The sequence below is a fragment of the Ochotona curzoniae genome, unplaced genomic scaffold (assembly GCF_017591425.1).
Source record: "Ochotona curzoniae isolate NIBS_2020 unplaced genomic scaffold, NIBS_Ocur_1.0 contig_1071, whole genome shotgun sequence".
Taxonomy (NCBI): Eukaryota; Metazoa; Chordata; class Mammalia; order Lagomorpha; family Ochotonidae; genus Ochotona; species Ochotona curzoniae.
In genome coordinates this window covers 22,567,605-22,593,958 of record NW_024464939.1, presented here as the reverse complement: position 1 = coordinate 22,593,958, position 26,354 = coordinate 22,567,605, and the positions used below count along the sequence as shown (strand labels likewise).

General features: G+C 37.6%; 1 protein-coding gene across 3 annotated transcripts in view; it reads right to left on the bottom strand.

Moving 5' to 3' along the window:
• MYBL1 (MYB proto-oncogene like 1) overlaps positions 1-26,354 on the bottom strand; it is a 37,708-nt gene that overhangs the window by 6,088 nt on the left and 5,266 nt on the right. For 2 of the 3 annotated variants that reach the window (XM_040995793.1, XM_040995784.1), the window contains exons 2-12: positions 22,755-22,860; positions 22,371-22,442; positions 17,481-17,573; positions 15,981-16,201; positions 14,070-14,241; positions 11,130-11,204; positions 10,626-10,730; positions 7,043-7,276; positions 4,180-4,548; positions 2,272-2,414; positions 1,730-1,844 (exon numbers count right to left, since the gene is read on the bottom strand). In XM_040995793.1, coding sequence (XP_040851727.1) covers positions 1,730-1,844; positions 2,272-2,414; positions 4,180-4,548; positions 7,043-7,276; positions 10,626-10,730; positions 11,130-11,204; positions 14,070-14,241; positions 15,981-16,201; positions 17,481-17,573; positions 22,371-22,442; positions 22,755-22,860 — 1,705 coding nt within the window. The remainder of the gene's footprint in view (positions 1-1,729; positions 1,845-2,271; positions 2,415-4,179; positions 4,549-7,042; positions 7,277-10,625; positions 10,731-11,129; positions 11,205-14,069; positions 14,242-15,980; positions 16,202-17,480; positions 17,574-22,370; positions 22,443-22,754; positions 22,861-26,354) is intronic. The other variant, XM_040995802.1, reaches the window with a different exon arrangement.

The following is a 26,354-nucleotide window of genomic DNA, read 5'->3' as shown; positions in this document are numbered from 1 at the left end:
ATACAAGATAATTTCAACATTACACCCTGAAAGTCTAGCATAGTACCAAGTAGCTGCTAGGCTCACAATTAATACTCTCCAAAATAATGATTAACTTAAAATGAATGTCAAACACTGGGATAGGTCAGTTAAACCAATTAATGTAAGTTCATACAATTGAAACTTATGCAAATGTATTATAGAATACATGCACTATTAACTGTAAAATTTAAAATACAGGTTATAAACAGTACGTAAATTATGATCTTGGGGCTGCCATGGTGATGTAATGGGTTAAGTCACTGCTTGTAAAGCTGGCCTTGCCAACGGGCACCACTCCAAGTTCCAGCTGTTCCACTTCCAATCCAGCTTCCTGTTAATACACCTGGGAAAAGCAGTAAAAGATGGCCCAAGTCCTTGAGACCCGACAGCCACATGGGAGACCCAGAAGGAGATTCTGTCTAGTTTTCGCCTGGCCCAGCCTCATTTGTTTTGTCGCCATTTTAGGAAGTGACCGAGTGGATAAAACATTTGTCTCCCTGGCATACTCTCTCTCTGGTTCTTTTTATAACTGTCTTTCAAATGAATAAAATAAATCCTAAGGAAAAAAACCAGCATAATCTTACATTTATTAAGTATATATGTATAAATTTAAAATCTAGATAGCTCTAGAGGGAACATGAGTGTTTATAAGTAACAAGATTTGTTGAAGCCCATTACACATTTTAAAAAGAATTTCCGGAAAAAAAGAAAACAGTAGACCATCTGAGTGTGTGACATGCTTTTAATGGGAAATTGATTAAGCAAGGTAAGCAAGAATTTAATTTACTAATTAATTTACCCAAAAGCTGTCTTGTCAAAAATCTGTCGTCTAGAATTCCAAGCTTTTTCTGAGGTATTTCAAAGGTAATAATATGCATAATAACACAGATAACCAGACCACTTGCCAGCTCTATTAATTCACGTACTAAACATGTTCTATCTGAAATCCAAGACAAGTCCCTACATTATAATCATCTCTTTCAGCTTCCCATTAATAACAAGGACTGTGCTTTTGTGATCTCTGCATAAAGGAAACAGCCTCAAAGAGATACCCTGATCAATCAGTTTCCTAAATGTTTGTGTGAAATGCTCAGGTATATCAAAATAATTTTATTTGGGCTTGATATGATGGGCCAATTGGCTAATCCTCCCTTTGCATGTGCCAGCATTCCATATGGGTGCCAGTTCATCTCCTGGCTACTCCACTTCCCTTCCAGCTCCTCGTTTGTGGCCTGGGAAAGCAATAGAGGATGGCTCAAAGCCTTAGAACCCCACACCTGTGTGGGAGACCCAGAAGAAACTTCTGGCTCCTGGCTTCGGATCGGTTCAGCTCCAGCCACTGTGGCTATTTTCAGAGTGAACCAGTGGATAAAAGATCTTTCTGTCTTTCCTTCTCTCTGTAAATCTCCTTTTCCAATAAAATATTTAAACTGCTACTAAATCTACTAAAATGTGGGTATTAGTAGTAAGAAAAAGATTCTACTAACACTAGATTTTCTTTCTTTAGATAATCTGTACAAAGTAATAATTCAAAATATGTAAAACAAAGATTTATTTACACATTAGGGAATAAGATTATAACACAAATTAAAACTTATAAATAAGTTTCAGTGCATATATATTTAAATATTAAAATCAAAATGATAAAAAAATCACAATTTGCTCTATTAAAACTAAGAAAATTCTTGAAAACAAACAATATACATACCACAACTTTAAGAGGTCCATATTTTTTCTCCTGAGCAGCAAGCGCATTCTTAAAAGGAGTAGGAGTTCTTGGTGTGGTACCCAATATAGATCTTCTAATAGTAGGTGTTCTAAACCTATCATTTAGATATTTAGAGATTTGCATTATAGCCACAATTTGATTCCATACAAGTAAAGCAAAGCCATGGTAAACACATAATCAAGTTTTCCTGTATATTCACATGCTTTATTTAAACACCGTAGAGACAATTTTAAGTCATTCTTATTCCAGTTGATCATCTTAAATTTTAAAAAAGGACTAATATATAAAAATAAACCTAATGTAAAAACATTGTTTTGCTTGAAATCAAAGTGTTATACTACATTTAGGTGACCTTAAGTACCTTAGGAATAAAATATAATGTTTTGAACATTTTAAAAACAATTCTAAGTGTTACAGATATAGGGATTTTTGACACATGCCATTTATATGGACAAAAATCTAAATTATTACCGACATTATGTTTTTCATCTTGTCATCATCACTATTTAGCATCTACCTACCCAACGTTTTCTTTTTGGTCTTTGGGAGTTGTTTCCTTTTGAAGAGGAGTTGTAATGAGAAATTTTTGTCCACAAATAGGAGTTGATGTAAATGAAGGATTTTCTATATTAAGTTGTTCATTTCCAGGACAAGTGTTGAAAAACTAAAAAAAGAAGAGAGTTTGTTAGTTCTAGAATGTCAAGATCTCTATACAAATTTTAAACTGACAAAAATTTCAAATTGTTCTCTCATTCATCTTAGGAAAATGCTACAAATAATATTACATACACTTCCACTTCATGAAAATTAAGCTCCATGAAGGCAGAAATTCTGTTTTGCTCATTACTACCTCCTCAGCTCTTGGCACAGTATTTAGCACATAATAACACCCAAGAAACAATCAATTAACAGATATTAAAGACCATTTCTATAGATCCATATATTATCAAACAGGAATCTACAGAAACCTTAAAAAGTTCATATGTCAACTGCCACAATTTTGTACAACAGTATAACAGAAAAACACGTGATTTTTAGCTTTACTTCTAATAAATTATTTTAAGTGCCCTTTTTTAAAAGCACCATAAATTCAGAACATAATCCAACTACTTTGCTGATAAGGAACAGTTGCCTCACAAATCTGTCTATCTATAACACATCACAGAACATTTAAGCAGCCAAAATTGATACCATAAGAGTCCATTTTCTAAACCACACAAGTCACTCAGTGGGTCTTAACACAAATCCAATTGTGAAATAAGAATTTACTTGTAGTTGATAAACACAAGCAATGATATCAGAATTTGGGACTGTAAGACTACTTCCAACTGGAACAAATCCTAATTTCATTATTTGTGTCTCTTGATATCTCAACTTTAAGAGTAGTAATCAAACCCCCTTCTACAGGATAAAATTCAAGTTATTTGCTATAGGATACAAGTACCTTAGAATCTAAACTGCAATAAAAGGTGCATGCATGTTACTGTAGTAACAGAACACTGCTCGTGTGCTCAACCCTGCCTCATCTTTTCCAGAATGTTCTCTGAGGGCAGGGAGGGCATGGATGTACTAATCACACTGAAATTTATGTCAACAGTATCCCCTGAAGCCAGGTGACTCGTATGTCTTCCAGGTTCAAAACATACCATCAGTAATAGTCCAGCATTTTCAAGCCTATTTTAGCGTTAGCCTCCTTTCTTCCTTCTATAAAGCTTTTTAAACTTTGTCAAAACACTTTTAGAAAAATCCAGCTCTATCTCTTACTGTGATCTTGGACAAGCTGTCCAACTTCAGAATTTCATTTCACCTAACTGCTAAAGTTTCTTCAAAAAGGATTAACTGAGATGTCATAAGAAGAGCACTTGGTGCATAGCCTGGAACATGGCAAGTGTTCAATAAAAACCTGCCCTAATCTAAACTTCTGCTGCCTAGGGATGTTACCAGAGGAGAAAGCAGGTTGTCGACAGGGCTAGAAAACCTGCTAACTTTCTTCCAAGGAACGTTAAGCAGGTAAAACCAACAGGTAAGCTAAAATCTAAACTACTTTGAACACATAAGGTCTTCCTTATATCCTATCAGGTATATCTTATGAACAGTCAGAAAACTGGACATCAATCTCAACTCATTAGATAACTTTGAGCAAATCATTTTTATCTTTCTGGGCTTGTTTTCTGATAAATTATCAAAACATGACATTATATGATAAAGAAAACATTTTTTGGGTTCTGAAAATGATAGGACACTGTAATGACTCTCTTTGTGAGGCATTTCATAAATACGCTCTCATGTGTGCACATTCCAATATAGATTGAAATATGTTATCTACTGCTATGTGTTAGGAAAACAACCCACTGCTAGCCAGAATACTAAAGACCTAATTTAACCCAGCTTATCAACATTTAGAAATACACATAAAACAACAATACTACCTGTGAAGGTGAAAATGGTAGTGTTTTCACTGGTGTGTGTTTTAGTGCTATATTACCACCATCACTGAACGAGCCATCACCAAGTTCACTGCCTGGGGACTGACCCACTCGCATTCTTTTCTTCTTTCTGAGGATGGTTGGTGGAGTGCTAAACTTGGCCACATTTGGAGATGTCAAAGGAACAGCCTCATTGTCTCCACCATTACAATTGGTTTTTTTCCCTTCAAGTACAAGACTGACATTAAATTGACATTCCATGGCTCCTTCGTTATGTTGAATTCGCATTAGTTTAACTGGAGTGGACTTGACAGGAGAAGCAGCAGCATCGGAAAGATCAAAACTGGTAACATCACTCCATGCTACAGGATCCTGCAATAAATTAAATTCTGAACTAAATCAAATTCTGAACATAGGATGATGATCTGCACAGCTCATAACTCATTTTTAATCAGCAGAAACAGGTTTTTCTTGGACATTCTTTTAAAAGAAAGATCATTTAAGTGATACAGATTATGGTTTCTTCTTTAAGATTTGCTTATTTATTTGAAAGAGAGATGAGACCAAAAAAAAAAGTAGAGACTGATCAATTGATCTTTCATTGGTTGGTTCACTCTCCAAATGGCTGTAACAGCAGGGCTGGAGCAGCTAAAGCCAGGAACCAGAAACTCCATTCAGTCTCCCACATAGGTGACAGGGGCCCAAGGCCCTGGGTCAACTTTCATTGCCTTCCCAGGTACATTAGCAGGAGGTTGGATAGAAGGAAAACAAACCAGCACTCTGCTATGGCATGCCATAGCATCACAGGGCGACCTAGAGTTCAATTTGAACACTCCAGAATATTTCACTTAACTCAGTAGATGAAGTTTAAAGTATTTCATTTTGAAGAAAACATTATTCTAAGTCATAAAAAAACGTAATCCATCAGGGTGTGCTGTTAGTTCAGTGCTTAAGACACTTATATTCACTAGTAGAGTGTGTGGGTTTGAGCCATGGCTGCCTCCAGCTTCCTGCTAATAACTCCCGGGGAGGCAGCATCTCATGGCTAAAGTCCTAGAGTCCCTAACATGCATGCAGGAGACTCTACCTACTCAGATGGCCAAGTAGCTGGGCCACACAGAGAACTCAGGTGGAGTTACTAGGTCCAGTTTCAGGCTGCTCAGCCCATGCTGCTGAAGGCATTTTGGGAGCGAATTAGGGACCAGAAGATCTCTCTGTTCTTTCCCATTGCCATTCTGTCTTTCAAATAAACAAAATATTTTTTAATTGGTGATATATTTTGATCCAGAAATTCAATCCAACCCAAGGACATATCAGGATTTTGTACCAAAAAAAAAAATTTATATAAGTACATTGTTATTGATAATACCAATAAATTAGATATCACCTAAAATGTCCAATAACAGAATAATGGGTATATTTTCTTGCAACGTGTGATAACATATTAAGTCATTATAAAAGTCTAAGACACAGAAACACAGATACATCTCAAAACAGATTTTTAAAAATCTACAAGCGGTAACACAGGGGTGTACCTTTGCGGTTAAGTGTGTGCATATGTATATATGTGTGCATGCCTGTGTTTTCTATGTACAGAAAACAGATTGAAAGGAATATATCAAATTACTAACTCTGGAAACTTAAATTTATTTTCCTATTTCTTATTTATTTGAAAACTTCTGTATGCTTGCCCGCTTTCCAAATGCCCACAGTGACCCAGATCACAGGCAAAAGACAGGAATCAGAAAGATAACCAAGGACTCCAATGCAGGTAGCAAGGAATCAACCACTTGAGCCATCAGTACTGCCTGCCGGAGTCTGTATTAACAGGAATCTACATTCAGCAGCCAGAACCAGGACCAAATCCAGCTACCCCAAGGTGGGGCATGGACATCGCAGTTGGGTGAAATGCCCACCACTATGAGGAACTGTAATTTTCATCTTTATCATTTTCTCTAATCTCCAGCTTTCTCTAATGTACAACTTGTATACCCATAATTAAAAGTGAATTGTTTGATCTTTAGAAATTCTATACAAGGTGCTGGCACCATGGTGTGATCAGCTAAGCCTCCACCTGTTGCACTGCCACACCATTTGTGCACCGGTTCACCAGCCACACCGGTGTGGATGCTCCATTTCCAATCCAGCTCCCTGCTTATAGCCTGGGAGGCAGCAGAGGATGGTTCAAGTACTTGGGCTCCTGATTTCAGATCAGCCCAGATCCAGGCAGTGTAGTCATTTGGGAAATGAATCAATGGATAGAAGATTTCTCTCTGTCTGTCCTTCTCTCTGTAACTCTCTTTTTCAAATAAAAATAAATCTTTAAATAAAATAAAATATTCTATACAAAGTGCATATTCGGGAGACATTTAAACTTTTTTCTTTAATAAGAAGCAATTCCAAATAGAATAAAATTAAGCCTGGCATACAATAACTAATGTTTGACATGAAACTGGTCAATGTCCCTTAAACTCAATTTCAGAGCAGAAAAACACACAATTAAATTAAATCTCGCATGTTACGCCCAGTGTGATAGCATAGCAGCTGAAGTCCTAGCCTTGAATATGCCAGGATCCCATATGAACACGGTTCTAATTTTGGCAGGCCCACTTCCCATCAAGCTCCCTACTTGTGATCCGGGAGGGCAGTCGAGGACAGCCCAAAGCCTTGGGACCCCGCACCCACATGGGAGACCTAGAGGAAGCTCTGGGCTCCTGGCTTCAGATTGGCGCAGCTCCAGCTGTTGTGGTCTCTTGGGCAGTGAACCATCGGATAAAATATCTTCTTCTCTGTCTCTCCCACTGCCTTTCCAATAAAAATACATACATCTTAAAAAAAAAAAGAATCTCACATTTTTCCAACTTACAGATTCAATAAGTTCTAGAGTCTCTGCAAATTCCGGGATGGTCTGTAGAGAGGACAGCACAGCATTCGCCTCTACGGCCAGGAACTTCGTGGGTGAATTCTGCTGAGCAGATACAGTCTGATTTTCATCCATACTATAAAACTCACTAGTGTGATCCTCAAGGCTGTTTAGAGTATTAGACATGCTATCATCCATGAGGAAACTACCAGACCAGTTAGAAAAGTTTCCAGGCTGCTAAAAGTACAAAAGAAATTTGAGTATTATTTCTTTTTCTCAAAGCAGGCATAAATTCAAATTTTAAATGAATTTTCTCTGGACTAGCACATCATTTCAGCTAAAAATGTAGTGGCAAACATTATCTTTCTTCAGAAATTGTATAAATTTTTTCATAACATTTTTTTAATGATTACATTTTCACCCATAAAATTATGGTGAGGTAAAATAAACATTTATGTGTAAAGTCCAAACTCCTAGAATTTAGCCTTTTTTTCTCTCTCTTTTTAAAATTGGTCTCCTGACACTTTCATTCACACTCTTTGCTCCCGGTGAACACGCAGCTGCAGTACCTGTGACTCTTGGTAAAGTCTTCTTAGTTAACCTGCAGTGCCTTTGTATGTCTTATAGTAGAACACTTCCTAACCTATCCAGAAGGGAAACTCCTATTTTTCACTTAAGATGCAGCTGAAATATTCACAAGTTCTCCATTTGCTTATTTAATTGTCTCTAGTCCATTCACAACATTGTCCTAATCACCTATTTTGCTAGTATTTATTCTCACCTGTCTTGCAAGACTGAGCCCTAATAGGATTTCCTCCAGGAACCCTTCCCTGACTACCTGAGTCTGAATTAAGCACCTCTCCTATGTCATCCTATAAAACTTCATGACTTACTTTATCATTTTACACCCTGTTTCTTGTTTGTGTTCCCATTGTAGAACAAATCTTCTGAAATCAGGTACTATGCCATTTTTCTTTATTTTTTAACATCAGACAATTTACCTATTTTGCAAGCCTAGCTTCCTACTGCCTTACAATAAAAAATAAGAGATATGGAAGGGTCATGAATGAGAAACAAAATGTAAACTCTCCAACAGAGTCTCCCAGGATGATTAAATTTTCGATAATTGCAGTTTCTCAAAACGAGAACCACCAGCTATTTAAATAACTGAAACATGGAGGAACCTAAGGAACCAAATTTTAAAATGTATTAAAGATTAAATCTGGTTAATAGCAATATTATACAGAGTACACATTGCCTGGTCCATAGGAAGGTCCAATAATAATATCCATTACTATTAAAAATTAAAATTACTGGAATGTCTTAGAGATACACAGTAACTAATGTCTGGTTTCAAGTTACTTAAGGTGAAAAAACATTGTTGACCAAGTTCCATCTGTTTTAAAGGTTCCTAAAAATAAAATAAGTTGAAATAATTTTGTTTGATTAGCACAGTCATCTCCTGAATTAACAATCATTTCTAGGAAATAGCTTCCAAACCACATGCCTTTCAAATGAGTTTCTAGGTACAAAAAAAAAAGGCAAAACATAAAATTACTAGGTAGGCCAAATGGAAAAACCATCAAATTGTAATTATATTTACAGACCATAATCTGAATTTTTCAACATTCCACCTACTCCAAAAGTTAGTAAGGGGAATACCAAGAACATTTTTTTTTAATAAAACCTCTACAAGAGTGGCACATAATGAACATTCAGAAAAATTGTGGTCATTATTAACATGTAAATGGAGTCTATTCTATTAGTTATAGCAACTTCCTTCTAGAATTCAGAATATTTTACTCAACCAGATCTTTATGAGAATAAAGTTTAGACAGCAGGTTCTAAACTGAAATTAATAACATTTCTTCCTTCTTAATACAATGCTAATTCTTTCAGGTAGCTACATTCTTCCTCTTAAAATTAAAAAATGAGATGATTATTTTAAAAATCCAAAATAAGGACAGACATTTGCTGTTGTGCTTAAGTGCCCACATCCCATATTAGAGTGCCCAGATTCAAGTTTAACTCTGCTCTGAATTCCAGTTTCCCACTAATGTGCCCCTGGGAGACAGCAAGTGATGGCTCAGGTAGGTGGCTTCAGACTGAGTCCCAGGCTATGGATCTGCTGGGGAGTAGCTTGGTAGACTGGAATTAGCAGTCTCTCTGTCTGCCTCTCAAACAAATACACAGTTTTTTTTTAATTTAATTCAAAATGTCTTAAACATTATATAATCACTTACAAATATTGACTCTCTAAATGTTACTATTTGTGGCTTAACAAAGCCAGTATTAACTTCAAGTTCTTCCTCTTTGCCCTTGATTTTTGTAGTTTCAAAACAAGTATTGTTTATCCTATAGCATGCCTCACCCATTAAAAACCAATAAACATCATTTTTACTAATATCCCCTAAAATAATAATCATGTAATAATATTACCTCTTCAGGATCTCAGGTTATTTTATTTCACTAAGTATGTCTGAGCTCCCAGTCACACTCATTTTGTTATCCTCCCATTTAACTCCCCAAACTGAAAAAATCCTTTTCTAAACATTTTTAAAGGCTCAACATATTTTTAATTCATCATTTAAATATAAATTTTCCAAATTACAAAATTATCATTTTTTCTTTTAATCCATTGAACCTGGTTAATTCTTCAAGAATGATTAAAATCTATCCTAATTTAGTTATCCTAGTTAATCTTATCAACCAAATCTCATCCACTAGTTTTCATACCTGAAAACCAAAAGCAATTATCCCATACAAAACATCCTCTTTTGATAGAATTCTAGAGACCAGAAAATGTACATGTTCCCTTTTCATATACTCTTTACACAATTACATTATAATTTACTGAATTCCTATTCTAAACAAGAAAAAAATTTTAGAGAATAGAAATATTTTGGAACTCATAAATTTGTGTATCTATTAAATTCTTTTATTTCTAGCTTTTTAACTTTAGATTTCATTTTATTTATCTGAAAGTCAGACTGACAGGGAAAGACAGAGAGAGAAAGAGCTCTTTCATCCATGACCACACGGCAAGGGGTGAACCAGACCAAAGCCAGGAACCTGGCTCTCCCATGTGGGTGACAGGGACCCAAGCATTGGGCCATTTTCCACTGGTTTCCTGGGAGCATGAGCAGGGAACTGGATCAGAAATGGAGTAGCCAGGTCTAAAATTGGCAGTTGGCTATGGAATACCAGCGTTAGAGATGGTGACTTAATTCACTGTACCACAACGCTAGTCCCCAGCTTGACTTTTTCCATTTAATGCCATGATTACACGGAAGGCCTTAGGCAAACCAAGCTTAATGTAAACCATACAAAATTTTTACAAATATCAAATATTTTACCTTAAATCTGCTTCACATATATAATCTAGAGAACATCCCAATATAGACTATTATAAAGAGAAGCATATAAAAAAAATATAACTTCTAAGTTAAAAAGTTTGAAAACACTGATTATACCTTATAAAAATCTGAAAAATACCACCTATTTGCTTCAAGTTGATGAAAACTATGCAATCATACATATAAAAGATTCTAACAATAAAGACTAAGCACATAAGCTTATTTCTTACTGTTGGAATTCGCTTTCTTCTAACTTCATTCTCAGCTGACATAAGAAGCAACTCAAGTTCCTTTATTTTCTTTTCTTTATCTGGATCTTCATCAACAAATGGCTGCTGAAACAAGTTAAATAAAAGAAAAACAGGGCATTTACCTAATTGTATTAGTGTTATGGTTTTTAACTTACGATACTCATTTTCTCTAATAAATATTAATGCTATTAAATTCTAAATACTCAGTATTACAATCACAGTGGTATCTAAAAAGACGGCAGTGAATATTTTTAATTTAGTAAAAAAAGGTCTGGGAAAATTTGTATACCATTTTAAAAACATATTGTATTACCTATATCACTTAAAAAGTTTACATCTGGAGTATTTTTGCCTATTCAATCTTAGTAGTTACATTTTATTCAATTTAGCAAAAACATACTCATTCAAAGAGGTATTATAAAGCTTTAGAAAACATATTTAGAATCATATTCCTTCTTTTTTTTTATTACAAACAAAAATTACCTGAATAAAGGCAGAAGTTGTCTGAACATGTTCTACACAATTGCCTTCAGGTGACACATACTGATAACTGGGAATCTACAAAGTAAAACACTATACTTTATATGCAATAGTACATAAACTGTAAAATTTGAAGCAAATAACAAATCTTTTGATAAAATATCTACAACAAAAGCCTAGAAGGATCTCCATTAATTTTTAAAATTAATACATATAATGGTTTATCTAATAATTAAACGTTTCTAAAATCCACTAAAAATTGTAAATAAACAAGAGACTTTCAACTTCTAGATGAAATATAAAAATTACCTAGTCTAGGTTATCAGTCTATTATCTACACCTTCTACCAAAAATCTTTTAAAATCTATTACACTGTTTATTCTGTCTCCTGGACAAAATGAAGGAATTGTACACTTTTCAATTAAAGACAAGATGAAATAACTGTATTCCTATCATTAAAGGAAGAAAATAGTCTATACAAAGTACTCACAAGGATGGAAACTAATTTTTTCTGTATTTTTTGTTGTTTTTAAGATTTATTTATTTGAAAGACACTGTTTCAGAGAGGAAAAAACAGAGAGCTCTTCCATCCATGGGTTCACTCCCCAAATGGCTACAATGACTTATCTCCTATTTTTACCTTTGTCAATCTCTAAAAATGAAAGAAACAAAAACAGACATTTTCTATTAATTGGGGTTTTTTAAATAAAAATGAATAGAATCCATTGTGTCCTTATAATAAACACTTTAATAATAGGGTAAATATCAATCTGGGTTTTTTTTAGGACATTTGTAGTAAGAATTTTGAGTCCCGGCACAGTAGCCTACTGGCTAAATTCCTCGTCCTGCATGCACTAGGATCCTATATGGGCATCGATTCTAATCCCAGCAGCCCTGCTTCCCATTCAGCTCCCTATTTGTGATCTGGGAGGGCAGTCAATGATAGCCCAGAGCCTTGGGACTCTGCACCTGCATGGGAGATCCAGAAGAAGCTCCTGGCTCCTGGCTTTGGATTGGCTTAGCTTTGGCCGTTGCAGTCACTTGGGGAGTGAATCATCAGAAGAAAGATCTTCCTCTCTGTATATCTGACTTTGCAGTTAAAAACAAAAGTTTAAAGAAATGAATTTTGAAGCTGCCTGTAAACTGGAATGAAACAAGAATATAAAAGAATACATACATATTTTTTAAAGAGTTATTTATTTGTCTTAGAAAGGCAGGTATAAAGAGAGGAGGAGAAATAAGAGGAAGATCTTTTGTCCACTGATTTGCTCCCCAAGCGACCACAACAACCAGAGCTGCACCGATGTGAAGCCAGGAGCCAGGAGCCTCTTCCTCCAGGTCTCCCATGCAAGTGTAGGGTCCCAAGGCTTTGGGTCGTTCTCGACTGCTTTCCCAGGCCACAAACAGGGAGCTGAATGGGAAGCAGGGCTGCCAGGATTAGAACCTGTGCCCACATGGATCTCAGTACATGCAAGGTGAGGACTTTTGCCGCCAGGTTATTGTGCCAGGCCCAAGAATATATATATTTTTAAAAAAACCTATTAAATGGTGGAAACATTGGAGAAGACATTTAAAATTTTTTGTTTATAATTTTATTTACTTGCGAGTCAAAGAGAAACAGCAGACATCTCCCATACACTAGTTCACTCCTGTTTCAGTGAACCCAAAGCAGCCAGGGCAGGTCCAGGCTGAAGTCAGGTGATGAGAACTCACTCAAGCATCCTCATGTGGGAGGCAGGATCCAACTGCTTGAGCCATCACTTGCTGGCACCTCCTAGGACAGTCACATCCCATCTGAGGTGAGTTTCCTGCTAATGCACATTCGGGGAAGGGACAACAGGTAATGACTTAAGTACCTGAGTCCTTCTCACCTGTGTAAGAGATCCAGACTGAATTCCTGGCATCGGCTTGCCCCAGCCCAGCTGAACCAGTGGGTGGCACTTCTCTGTCTGCCTCTTTCCTTCTTATCTCTCCAATTAGACAAAAAAATTAAATGACATGACAGACAAGTCGTTAGGAAAATGTAAAACAAACTTCATACAAATTGATTAATTCCAGGTAAGTAAGATAATGCACTGTAAGCAGCCACAATATATGCTGCTCCATTTGGAGATTGGATAATCTTCACTTCAATGAATTTGTCCAAATAAAGACTAAAATCATCAAAGTTGAAAATCATTAAGAGTAATCAGTGGGGCTGGTGCGATAGCTCAACAAGCTAAACCTCTACCTGCAAGGGCCAGGGTTCCATGTGGGTGTTGGCTCATGTCCCAACTGCTCCACTGATCCAACTCCCTGCTTGTGGCCCAGGGGCGGGGGCAGTGAAGGATGGCCCAAGTCTTTGGGACCCTGCACCTACATGGGAGTCCCGGGGAGGCTCCTGGCTCCTGGCTTTGGATCAGCTCCAGCCATTGCAGCCACTTGGGGAGTGAACCAGCAGATAGATGTAAGATCTCTGTCTCTCTTTCTCTGTAAAATCTGCCTTTCCAATAAAAATAAATCCTTAAAAAATTATTTACCACTGTCCAAGAAATGACTTGAATGATTTGTAGCTATTATCTCCTTTAAACTATTTTATATATACATACTTCTTACAGGGAAGCAAAATATTATAACTATACCAAAAAATGCTTAATGAAAAATTATAATGGATATTAAAGTACATGACCATCAACTCTGAACCATAAACAAACATTCAAAGAATTAGCTTATTAAGAAATGTACATACTTTCCTAATGTAAAAATTACATCTAAAAAAAGAAACACTTTAATGAACTTGTTCCCAAAACACTCATCTAAGTTAGGACATTTTATTTCAGTTTAGAAACCTAAATGGTTATACTCCCTTAATATTTATTATATTTGTCCTATTAAGAAATCAAACATCTTCCTAAACGTAACTACAGAAAAATTTTAAATAATAAAAGTATTAAAAATATGTGCCTGAACAGGTATGTAAAACTGATTCTGGGTTTGCAAATGGTCCATAGCCGCACAAGGTTTGTGTTGAAGCTTAGCTGATCGTTCTGATTTTATTCCATCTTGTAAGTAGCCCTCCTGTTCCACTTTTCTTCGCATAGTAGAATTCCAATGATTTTTGATAGAATTATCAGTCCTAGGAAATTAAAGCGTATAATTTAGAAAAAGAACAAAATGACTCTATAAATTTTAATACTGTATTGCTTATACAAATGTAAAAGCAAATTGTCATAACTATTAAAATATTATTTTTTAATTCTAAAGATAAGCTGTATGCTCATGTAACAGGAGTTTTTTTTTTTTTTAACAACAAAGATACTGTAGTGAATAGGGCAAATAAACACCACGCTTTCATGGAGGTTACATTTTCATTGGAAATGTGTCAGCATGGAAGAACTGAGAAAAAAATAAATAAAATATCAGCATAATGTAGAAATAAACCAGAGTAAGAAAAGTGGTAACGTATCATTTTATTTGGTTGTCTAGGAAGACTTCTGTGAAGTGACATTGAAGCTATAACCTGAGAGACGAGATGAATCTGTCATGTAAGAATTGAGGGGTAAAGAAACATTCCATCTGAAAACGTTCATCTCACAGAAGCTGAGAGTAGACAGGCTGTTCCCAAACACAGTAATAAAATACAGTTAGGACAAAGAAACTCTGGTGTTCAGTTCCACAGTACTGACTATAGTTACTAAACCGTATTTTGAAAGGATTTTGAAAGATTTAACACAAAAATATAGAAATGTGTGAAAACAGATATTTGAACATTACAGGTATCAGAACATAACATGGTACTCCATAAACAGGTAAAATTATAGATCAATTAGAATTAGAAGTAAAATCAAAAGAAATTCTAGGAGGGAACAGCAAAGGTAAAGATACTAACCTTGAAACCAAGTCATGAAAGCAAACCACAAATTACAGAATCACAGTATCCTTCCTTTTTGCCTAAAGTTTTCTTTATAAAAATGTAAATATTTAATCTAGTACTTTAAAATTCTATCTTCCATAAACTATTCAAAGATTTACTGAAAAGCTACTTTATGTTACAGCACTACAATGTAAGACTGACAACCTCAGAAGTTCCTAGATCAAGGCTTAGTAACTTGGTTAAAAAAACTTAACACTATTCCTTAATTTCCTTATCTGTAAATTAAAGACATCAATAAGTGTCCTGCATACTTCCAAAGTATTTAATAATTAATTAAGAATATATGAAAAGGCACTTTATAGACCGTGAAGTACTATACAGATAGACATGACAGCCCACAAAACTATTACATACCAGCTGAGTGCAGTGAAATTCCCCCAAGGTGGCTGGTCTACTAAAGACTATTAGGTAACATCTGAACCATAATGATGCAGAGCACATGAGGATACTTCAAAAGGTTCGTGGAAAATGAAACTGAAAGATGTCTATTCCGATGTAAAATGAGTTTTTGAGGGGCACATCTCCTGTCACAGTGCCTGGGATTGAATACCACTTCCTATCCTAATCTAGCTTCCTGATAAAGCATTCTGAGTAGTAGGTGATGACTCAAGTGGTTGAGTTCCAGCTATATATAAATGGGAGAAATGAATGGAATTCCAGAATCCTGTCTGTCAGCCCAGCCCAGCCCTGACTGCTGCAGGCATTTGCAGAGTAAACTAGCCCATGGAGGACATTCTGTCTCTGTCTTTTATTAAAGAAATGAAAATAAACATTAATTTTTTAAAAATCCATGCAATGTGTGACAAATGATCCAAAGGAGTTACGCTGTCTAAATTTTTATTAGAAATAAAACTCATGGAGTAGTTGCAGATATATTTAATAGTAACGTAACCAAGGTCATACTTAAGTACAGAAAAATGTATATACATTGTTATAAGCACCTTCCAGGAAGTAGTTTGGCAATTTCTGCCCAACGATTTCCCAACCGCTTATGTGCTTCGTAGATGATCCTGTCCTCCTCCTCTGTCCAGGACGACTTCTTCACCTCAGGATTCAGGTGATTATGCCACCGTTCTCTACACTGCTTGCCTATTCTTCCTTTTAAATGCTTCGCAATTAAGGACCATCTTTTTGGTCCATATTTCTGAACTAATTCAATAACCTAGGAAATTTAAAAATAAAGTTGAAAAAAAACCATTACCTAAAAAGAATTTAAAAACATAACTCAAGAACACCACTTGAAACAAATGCATTAAATCCAAGCCACCCCACAATTTAGGAAACATAATTGTGCTAAGACATAAAAGCCTTCTGCATTTACCAAGCTCAAGAGTTGATTCTGAACCCCTAAGCTAATTACAGTGACTTGTAAATTAAGTCACTTTCATAAACAATTACTTTGAAACGACTGTAAAAATGTTGAGATTTATATATTTTCTAATCTTATACCTTAAAAAAGGTAGGGGGAAAGAAATAATTCAGAAAATTATTTCAACAATTCGGAAGCAGGAAGACACCACAGTTACTAGCTTTTGATTCCTTCCTTTCTCTGAAAAAAAAATTAGAATTTACACATTCCTTTTCCCCCATATTCCAAGTTTGTTTTTTTAATTTAAATGTTTTTAATTAGTTATTACATGTCCACTTTACCTCACTACCCTATCAAATATCATGTCATAAACATTTTATATTGGTGGGAAAATTAAATTTAGGACACATTGAAATTTTCACAATATGCTTTCATTTACTATCCTTAAAGAACAAAATTTCAAATTTTTAAGCAAGATCACATATTTTAACATTTATCAGTGTCCATCAGGGTTGAACCTAGTAAAGTAACTTTTTCATTATCTTTCTGGATACTCTGATTTCCCAACTACATTAGCAACTTTCATTACTCAAGGGTAAGAACTAAAAAGCAATTCCTAGTGGAGGACAGAAATTTTTCTATTTTCTCCAACTTTTATATCACAAATAATTATGTTAATTTATTAATCACAAACCTGTTGGAAACATGAAACATGTCTGTCTAACTGTGGGACTCATCAGAATCAAGAGGAAAAGTTTAAACCTGATTTTATGGATCAACACACTACATGTAAACACAGAATTAAAATCTGTTTATAAAGCATGAGTTCAGTTTTTAATAAAAACCCACCCTAAGTATTCCTAAATTAAGTTCCACACAAATGATTAGGCTTACAGCAAGTGACTGCCCTTTGGCAAACCAAACTCCCAGAAAGAAGCGGTTACATATATTAGACTGCATTTGATTAATTCAAACAACACTATATTCCAACACATTTGTCATTCTATTCTTACATAAGCAACAGAAAACACAATCAAGGTATTTTTGGCATATATTTCATGTGTTACTATAATATATTAGGGAAGAATAAAACTTAGTTCACCTATATAGTTAAAGAATATGAATGTGTTACCCTCTGATCTTCTTCTTTAGTCCAAGGACCCTTTATCAATTCTGGATTTAAAACTTTCTGCCATCGATGTTGGCACTGAAAATCTGAACGATTCTGAAAGAATTTAGATGATTTCATTATTGAAACAACTGCTTTCCAGAAAGCAAGTAAGTCTAAACTTAGGTTATATAATCTCAAGGACAAAGTCTTTAAGAAACATGCAATAGATAATTTCCATGGCTATGTCCCAATTCTATTTTCTTTCATTAAAGTAATAATGGAGGGGAGGAAGGAACAAAGGTGTTTGGTGTAGTAGTTAAGCTGCCATATGGGATGCCCACATCCTGTACGAAGGTTCAAGTCCCAGCTCTGCTTCCAATTCCAGCTTCCCACTATTGCACACCCAGAGAGGCTCTGTGATGACTCGAGTATATAGATAACAGAACTTTTCAGATTATGTTAAGATATAAAAACACAGGTAACATTGTTTCTGAAAGTCAATATTGCAATTAAAATTTGAACATGTTACATAACCATTCAAAGTGTATTAAGGAGCAAGTAAAAATTTATGTGAAAAGTTTTGTAAAATTATAAGACCACACACTAGTAGTATGGTGAACAATAAGCACAATTTCTAAAAATCAAAACACTTTAAAGTACTAGCATTAGATACTAAATTTTTAAACAAAATTGCTTAATACTTTATGGTTATCTACCAAAATATTTCAATATATTTAATTTCCTTCAAAATGTTTACATGTATGGCAACAAATCTACAAAGCCCTATTCGTGCTTCATATTTTTGTTTTAGATTGGTAATTTTAGGTTCTTAAATAAAAACATCACAGGTTGAATATCACTTATCTGAAGCGTTTCAGATCAGAAATGTTTCTGATTTGGGAGTTTAATATTTCTACATAGATAATAAGATATTTTGGGTAAGGGACTCCAATATAACCATAAAGTTCATTTATATTTCATACACAACTTACACATATAGTCTGAAGGTATTTTATACAATACTTTTTACTACACACGTATTTTAACTATGACCTGTGTGTCATATGAGGTCAGAGGTGGAATTTTGTGCTACTCAAAAATTTGCAAAATTTTCAGATTAGAGATGCAATTTCAAGCTTTCAGCAATCAACTACAGCTGAATCAGAAAACCAGAGGTGTTTTGAAGAAGGAAAGCAAAAATCTAAAACATATAGGCATTACTTTGAAAAAATAGATGATTAAATATAATACCCTAAATTATACATTAAAAAAATACAATTTTCTTATTCAGGCAAGTGATGTACTGCTGAGAGAAAAGCAGCCAATAGCTGGTAGGCTCTCTGGGCCTGGTTAATTCCAAGTTTGTGTTGATTATACCAGTGTGCCAGCATAGTTGCCTACTCTTTTGTTTTAAGATATGTGGGGAAAGCAGGAATGTTGGGCTGAGATACATCACCCCAGCTCCTAGGCGGGGAGGCCTACAGGTTGGCTGGAGAAGGGAGTCTGGGGACATACTGGAACAGGACATGTTTGATAGGGGAGGAATGACTTCTGGGGTCTTCCACAGACTGGGCTACTGCACATGCAGGGAGGCAAAAAGAGTTGAAACAGTGGTTTGGAGGGGGGGAGGGCAGGGGAAACAGAGGTCAGACCAAGGTACCCATCCAAAGGGGAGCCATGGGCTGGATTAAATAACACCACCTGCTGCCCCACAAACACGGGGTTGAAAGGCATGTCTGGCCAGGCCAGGCTGCAGTGCCCACCTGAGTGTTGGAGGAGGAGGTGAGTCATGTCAGGCTTGGCTACAGCACACACCAAAACAGGAGAGAACCCGATCTAGGGGCAGATACTACAGCGGACTTGTAGATTCACCTCTGTGGGACTGTAGCACCTGCTGATTTGCACAGAGAGCTCAGATGGCAATGGGCTGACCCAGGCTGAACCACGGAGCTCATCCGACAGGAACCCACCTGGCACTGCTTGTTATTGTCTATCTGATGGCAGACAATACCAAGCAGGGCCACAGCACCTGCCAGTACATGTAGTATCTGGGCCTTGGAGTGAGCCTGATAGGGGAACCTGGAGAACACCCCTGTGGGCTACAGGTCCCAGTAGGGAGCACAATAACTGGGGCTGAGGGCAGGCTAGGCCAGGCAGGGCTGCAGCACATCTCAGCATTTGTGTGGGCCAAGTCTGGGGTCAGGCTGGGCTGGGCCAGGCCACAGCACCTGCTAGCATGCACAAGGGCTAGGATAGGATGTGGACCATGCCACATTGAACTAGCAATATCTGCCAACAAGAGTTGAGACTGTGTTAATCCAGAAGTGGGAGTGGCCTGGGAGGGAAAAAGTGGGCTCCTCCCTCTTGGGTTACCACCCCCCACAGAAGGGCATGAAAACTAGGGCAGGGGCTGGGGTGGCTTGAGAGATACCCAACAACATCTGTGAAGGCTGGATAGTTGAGCTGGTTAGATGGAACAAGCTTTTAATACCCACTGACATGTATGAGCAGAAGGGGATGTGGGACAGACTGGACTAGTCTGCCACATACACTGGCAAACCAGGGTAGGGGGCGGGCCTGGTGGGGTTGTTGTGGGTCGCTCTGACTAGGCTGCAGCCCACATCGATTTGTGTGAGGGCTTTGTATGTGCTGGGCAGAACCAGGCTGGACTGCGACACCCTTTGGTTCCAGTGGAAGACAGGGATGGTAACAGAGCCAACCCAGCAATTACAACCACCAGCTGATTCAGCAATGGACTGTGCAGGGACCTGTGCTTGCTAGTACACACAAGAATCTGGTCTGGGAACACCTCAGACAAAGTTTCTTTGGGGATCCCCCCAATCAAAATGCTGGACTCAGAACCCTAACCATCAAAAGACAGAAGACAGAACAAGTCAACCAACCACCTCAGCTATATGTTGGCAGTGAAATACTGGACAAACGGAGACTCTATGATGGACTATGTCAATCACTGGATTCTTCAATGACCTCATCGTGATTGGAGTGGTGAGAGTGGCAGCAATTCAGAACTGTTGAACTATCAAAACCACTTGAGCAAGAATCTTGGAGCATGACCCACATCTGGGACCTGAGGTGGGTGGGAGACTGGGTGGGGCTTCTCCCTTAAAATCCCCTTTTACATCAGATATATTAACGAAACAAAACAAAAAGAAGAAAAAAAAAGAGTGAACCAGCAAATTCAAGAATCTCTCTCTCTTTCTCTCCCCCAATCTCTGCTTTTTCTCCCTCCCTTTTTCTCTGTAGCCCTGAATTTCAAATAAATAAATAATGTTAAAAAGAATCTTAAACATAAAAAATATTTAAAAAAAAAAAAGAGTTGAGACTGAGTGTGAGCCACGCTAGGCTGGGTTGAAGTGTCCACTAGCACACTCAAGATTCAGGGCTGGGAACAGGCCTGGTAAGAAAACTCTGTGGACTCCCCTGCTAGGCTGCAGCTTCCACTGGTGAGTGTGAGAGTTGGGGGTCAGCCAGGCTGAGCAAGGCTGTAGCACCTGCTGGCATGTTTGTGGGCAGGGTCTGGGGGTAGGGTGGGCTGAGGTAAGCTGCAGCACCCATGGGTATGCATGAGAACCAGAAAGGATGCAGGACACATCACAGCACAAGTGAAAATCAGGGCTATGAGAAGGCCTGGTTGTGATTATTCAGAGTCGCCCCGACTAAGCTGCAGTACCCTGGTGTGCACTGAGGTGGACTGAGGTGGACTAGGCCACAGCACCTATCAGTTCACATGAGAGATGAGGCCTGGGGCAGAACTGACCAGGCAGCAACATCCACTGGTACATATCACTTCCTGGTGCAGGTTACTGACCAAACCTGACCCTGCACCAACTGATGTACACATGAGTCAAGTCTGAAGGCATCCTAGGCAAGGCTTCTTGGGGGACTCCCTAACTAATAGCTGCACTCAAACCCTGACCACAAGGAAAATCATAACAGATGTGGTGCAATCTTAAGAGCCTCCCCAGCTGCTGATGTCTTTGCAGTGGAAAGCATGCCCAGTTGCACATGTTGAACATGACAGCCAGATCATCTAGATCAGCAGAGGACACCAAGTGCCTCATCAGAGGACGGAATGCAGAACAGGTTGGACCATTCTCCTGGTGAAGCTAGCACCATGTTCCTGAGTTTGGTGATGTACCAAAGTGGACTTTGTCAGGCAACAGACCTTGGACAGACTTTCTCAACTCTGATGCAACAGTCTCAGAACTATCAAACCCACAAAATAACACTCTGAGAACATTCTTCCCCACATCATAGTTTCTAAGCCTTCATCAAAGGTGCTGATGTAGTTTGACAGCAAGGGCTTTCCCTTTTCTCCACTGCAGTCACAGGAGGAAAAAAAAATGAAACATTTGTCCCATCCACATTCCTCCATACTTCCACCCTCCCCACCTTAACCAGAGACCCCCTAAAATATGTAGAAAATATTCTAAAATAAAATAAGAGTAAAACAAAGAAATACAATTTTCTGAAACAATGTTTACAGGGGGTCATGACAATAGAGAAATTCATACTGGGAGAAGGGGTGTGTGTGTGTGTGTGTGTGTGTGTGTGTGTGTGTCTGTGTGTGTGTGTGTGTCTGTGTGTCTGGGTGTTCCAAAAAGGCAGTAGCTGTATAAAGAAATTTTCTACCTACTGGTTTACTTTTTAAATGCTCTCAACAGCCAGGGTTGGATCAGGTTAAACTCAGTAGCTAGGAACCGGACCCAGATCTCCCAGGCAGATTACATCACTCGATGCCTCCCAGGGTACATACACTAGCAGGAAGTGAGGATTGGGAGAAGAGCCAGGCTTGAGTGTAGGGACCCCAATACAGGATGTGGATGTCCTAAGCAGTGTCTTGACCAGTATGCCAAACACCTGCCTCTAGAACTGTAGTATTTCACTTACTTGAAGGTGGCTAGCAATTAGAGTCCAATCATCTGTTCCATGCTGTTCAACCAATTTCTTTAACTTATCATCCTATTAAAACAGATATGAAAATTAGAAAACTCGTCCTCACCTTTTCCCTCTACCACTGAATACACAGAATCTTCCAATTCTATCAAGTTTTTCTGGTGACCATTTTTAGAGTGACTGAAGTCACTGTGAATTGCTCAATGCACTATATTGTTTTATCAGTAGCAAAATTAACCCATATTCACATCTCAGTTCGAAGAAATATGTAAGTTATTTGCTGAAAAAAACTTTTCTCCCATTTTTAAGTATATTTCATAACTGCAATAATATTAATAAGTGTAAGTATGGAATTAGTCAATTCTGTCAGGTAATTACCTCATCTCTTGTCCATTTTACTCTGTTCCAGAGTTTCTTCAATCCTTTCTGCTGTGGTACTTCATAATCATGATCAACGTATTGAAGGTCATCATCCTCATCCTCACTATCAAAAAAACCCACAATGCTTAAATGAAAATTTGTGATTTAAATTTGCGAATTCAATCACTGAACCTGTGTGCACTTATGACTGAAGAAGTCATTCAGACTTAAAAAACATACACATTTCAACAAGAATATTCAAATTACAAAAATAAATACATCTAAAACAATAAGGGGAAGCTGCAGTTCTACTAACATCAAAAATATGCCAAAGGGTCCAAATCGTACCTTCATATGTCATGCCAACAAGTTAGACCTTTACATTTTACTTGACCTTTATTCTAAAGACTTAAAACACTTTAAGCAATTCAGCAAATGGCAAATATCTAGTGTTTTAGAAAAACCAATGGCTGGAGTGTGGTGAAACAAAAGAAGGAACACCAATGGATAATCTCAACAGTAATTCTAAAAATCACTAGCATGTAACATAATAGTAAATAAATACATAAATAAAATATAGACTATAATCAGTAAAAAGATAGAACAAGTGAAGTAATCCATTAGTAATACCAAAAACAAAAGCCACTTATCTAAAAATCATGTTGATTTATAAGATCAAAGTATAGTACATGATTCCTATTTTAATATACAGAATAATTAAGTGGAAGAATACTGAAACAATTTTTTTGTTTTTCATTTACTTTCTTATTTGAGAGAGGGAAAGAGAAAACGACAAGCAATGCCTTCAACGGCCAAGACTGGGAACCAGGCACTCAACCCAGGTCTCCCTAGGTGGGAAGGAATCAATTGAATCATCTCTGTCAACTTCCTGAGTCTGCAGTGGCAGGAAGCTGGAAGCGGGTGTGGAGCTGAGTCTCGAGCCTGAGCACTCTGACATGGGATGTGGGCATCCCTCCCATCATCTAGGGGCAGCAGATGATGGCCCAAGTACATGGGCTCATGTCACCATGTGGGACACCCAGATAGCACTCTTGCCCTGGCCAAGTCACAGCTGTTCCACGCATTTGGGGAGTGAAACAACTTAGGGAAAATCCGTTTCTCTACCTTTCAAATAATCTTTTCCTTACAAATAAAAAATCAAAACTAGACACAGAAGGATTTTGCAACTAGTGGATTTGAGGGACACAGAATAAGTAGGAATCAAGAATGACTCCAAAATGTGGGTGCATAAATAGAGCTATTCATTCAGGAAAGAAGTCAAAGAAGAGCTGGAACTCTGGGAAGGAGAATGACGGAGGCAGTAAGCACAGCTTTGGACTGTTTTCAAGGCATCTGAGATACATGCAGGTAAGTATGTCTAGAAGAACACTTTCAATCTTCTAGTAGTCATCTTTTTCAAAAGACAGAAATAGAGCAGGCACTTGGCACAGAGGTTTAAATCACCACTTGAAACACCCACATCCCATTTTACAATGTCTGGCTCTGGTACAGCTTCTTATTAATGTCCATCCCAAGAGGCGACAGAGGATAGCCTAAGCACTTAGATCCTAAAATCCACATGGGAAGCCCAGATGTAGTTCCAGACTTCAAATAACTCATCTCTGGCTACTGTGGGCATCTGGGGACTGAATTAGTAGAGAAATATCTCTGTCTATTCTGAGTCATTCAAATAAAATAAAGATAAAAATTTTAAAACAGAAATGGCTAAGATTAATTTTAATACTACTATCTAATCATCATATAAAGAAATTCATTTCAACATGTACTCAACATAAACCTTTATAAATAAAATATTTTGTTTTTTGCCTACTTCAAAATCTGTGAATTTTATAGTTACTGTACATCACAATTTAGCCATGATTCCAGAGCCCAGCTACCACCTGTGGCTGGCTAGCAGCTCTCGTGCTGAGTGATACACAGCAGATACAGATGGCATCTGGGCATCTTGAGTATCTGCTTAGACATAAGGTCTAGGGCAGAAAAACAGTTGTGACATTCACCACCCTACAAAACTGAAATTGTAACATGACACATGGTGCATGTCTGGTACAGGATGCCAGTACGGCACACAGTAGTTTAACTTGCTGTGCTGCAAAGTTGTTCAAAGTTTGGTGCTTAGGCACCAAAAAGTAACTTCTTGCCCAGTCATACCAAAATGACATAGCTAACCTCCAAAGTCCACTACTTAATCCATAGAGTACAATATACCGGAAAAATAGGGGAGGGCAGCAGAAAGCTACAAGATAACAAAGACAAACCTCAGGTGTATTTTAAGACTAAAGCAAAGTTCCAGTTCTAACTATTCACTTTGTAACCTTACAGTGCAGCTTTGAGGATATAATTAAATGAGAAAATGTAGAACACTTCATACAGCAGTTGGTTAGAAAGATTACACAGAATCAATTTTATGTACACAGGCTGGTCATCTAACAGTAATGAAAGTTACTGCCTTGCCACATTCAACTCTTTCACAATATTCATTATGATTTTCAACAGCAAAAGTTTGAAGATTTAATTTTATTGGAATACAGTTAACACATGAGTAATTTCTTTTTTTAAAAAAAAATTATTTTGTTTTTATTGGAAAGTCAGATATACAGAGAGGAGGACAGAGAGGAAGATCTTCCATCTGACGATTCATTCCCCAAGAGTGCGCAATGGCTGATGCTACGCCGGTCCAAAGCCAGGAGCCTCTCCCACGCGGCTTTGGGCCGTCCTCCACTGCTTTCCCAGGCCACAGGCAGGGAGCTGGATGGGAAGTGGGGCTGCCGGAATTAGAACCGGCTCCCATATGGGATCCTGGACGTGCAAGGTGAGGACCTTAACCACTGCACCATCGTGCCGGGACCCACATGAGTAATTTCTAACACCAATACAACCTATATAATGTAATCAATAATATTGTAAAGTGAAGGCTGAGATTTAGTATATTCTGTCTACATCCTTTGCAGGAACCATGATTTTTTCCTTTTCAATTGAATTTCCAGATAAGTTATACAGAACCATGATATTTGTCTGCTTGTTTAGTTCAATCAACTTCCATATTCCTGTGTTCTCGCTGAAACAAATGTCTATATGTAACAACAATCTGCCGCTCTTACCCCTCCCTCTCCCTACACTTGCTTCATTCAATTATGCTGGGGGAGGGAGGGACAAAGTTAAACAGCTGTGAGCCCAGCGCGACAGCAAAGTGGTTAAAGTCCTCCCCTTGCACGCGCCGGGATCCTGTATGGTCGCTGATTCTAATCCCAGCAGTTCCACTTTCCATCCAGCTCCCTGCTTGTGGCCTGGAAAGCAGTTGAGGATGGCCCAAAGCCTTGAGAACCTGCACCTACATGGGAGACCCGGAAGAGCTCCTGGCTCCTGGCTTCGGATTGGCTCAGCTCCAGCCGTTGTGGTCACTTGGGGAGTGAACCATCATATGGAAGATCTTCCTGTCTCTCCTCCTCTCAGTATATCTGTCTTTTCAATAAAAACAAATAAATCTTTAAAAAAAAAAAAAGAAAAAGAAAATAACTGTTATTTATAGCCATATTCAGCTACCAGAAATGTCACCTGACAGGGTCACTGAGCTGCTTCAGCATCTAATGACTTAAC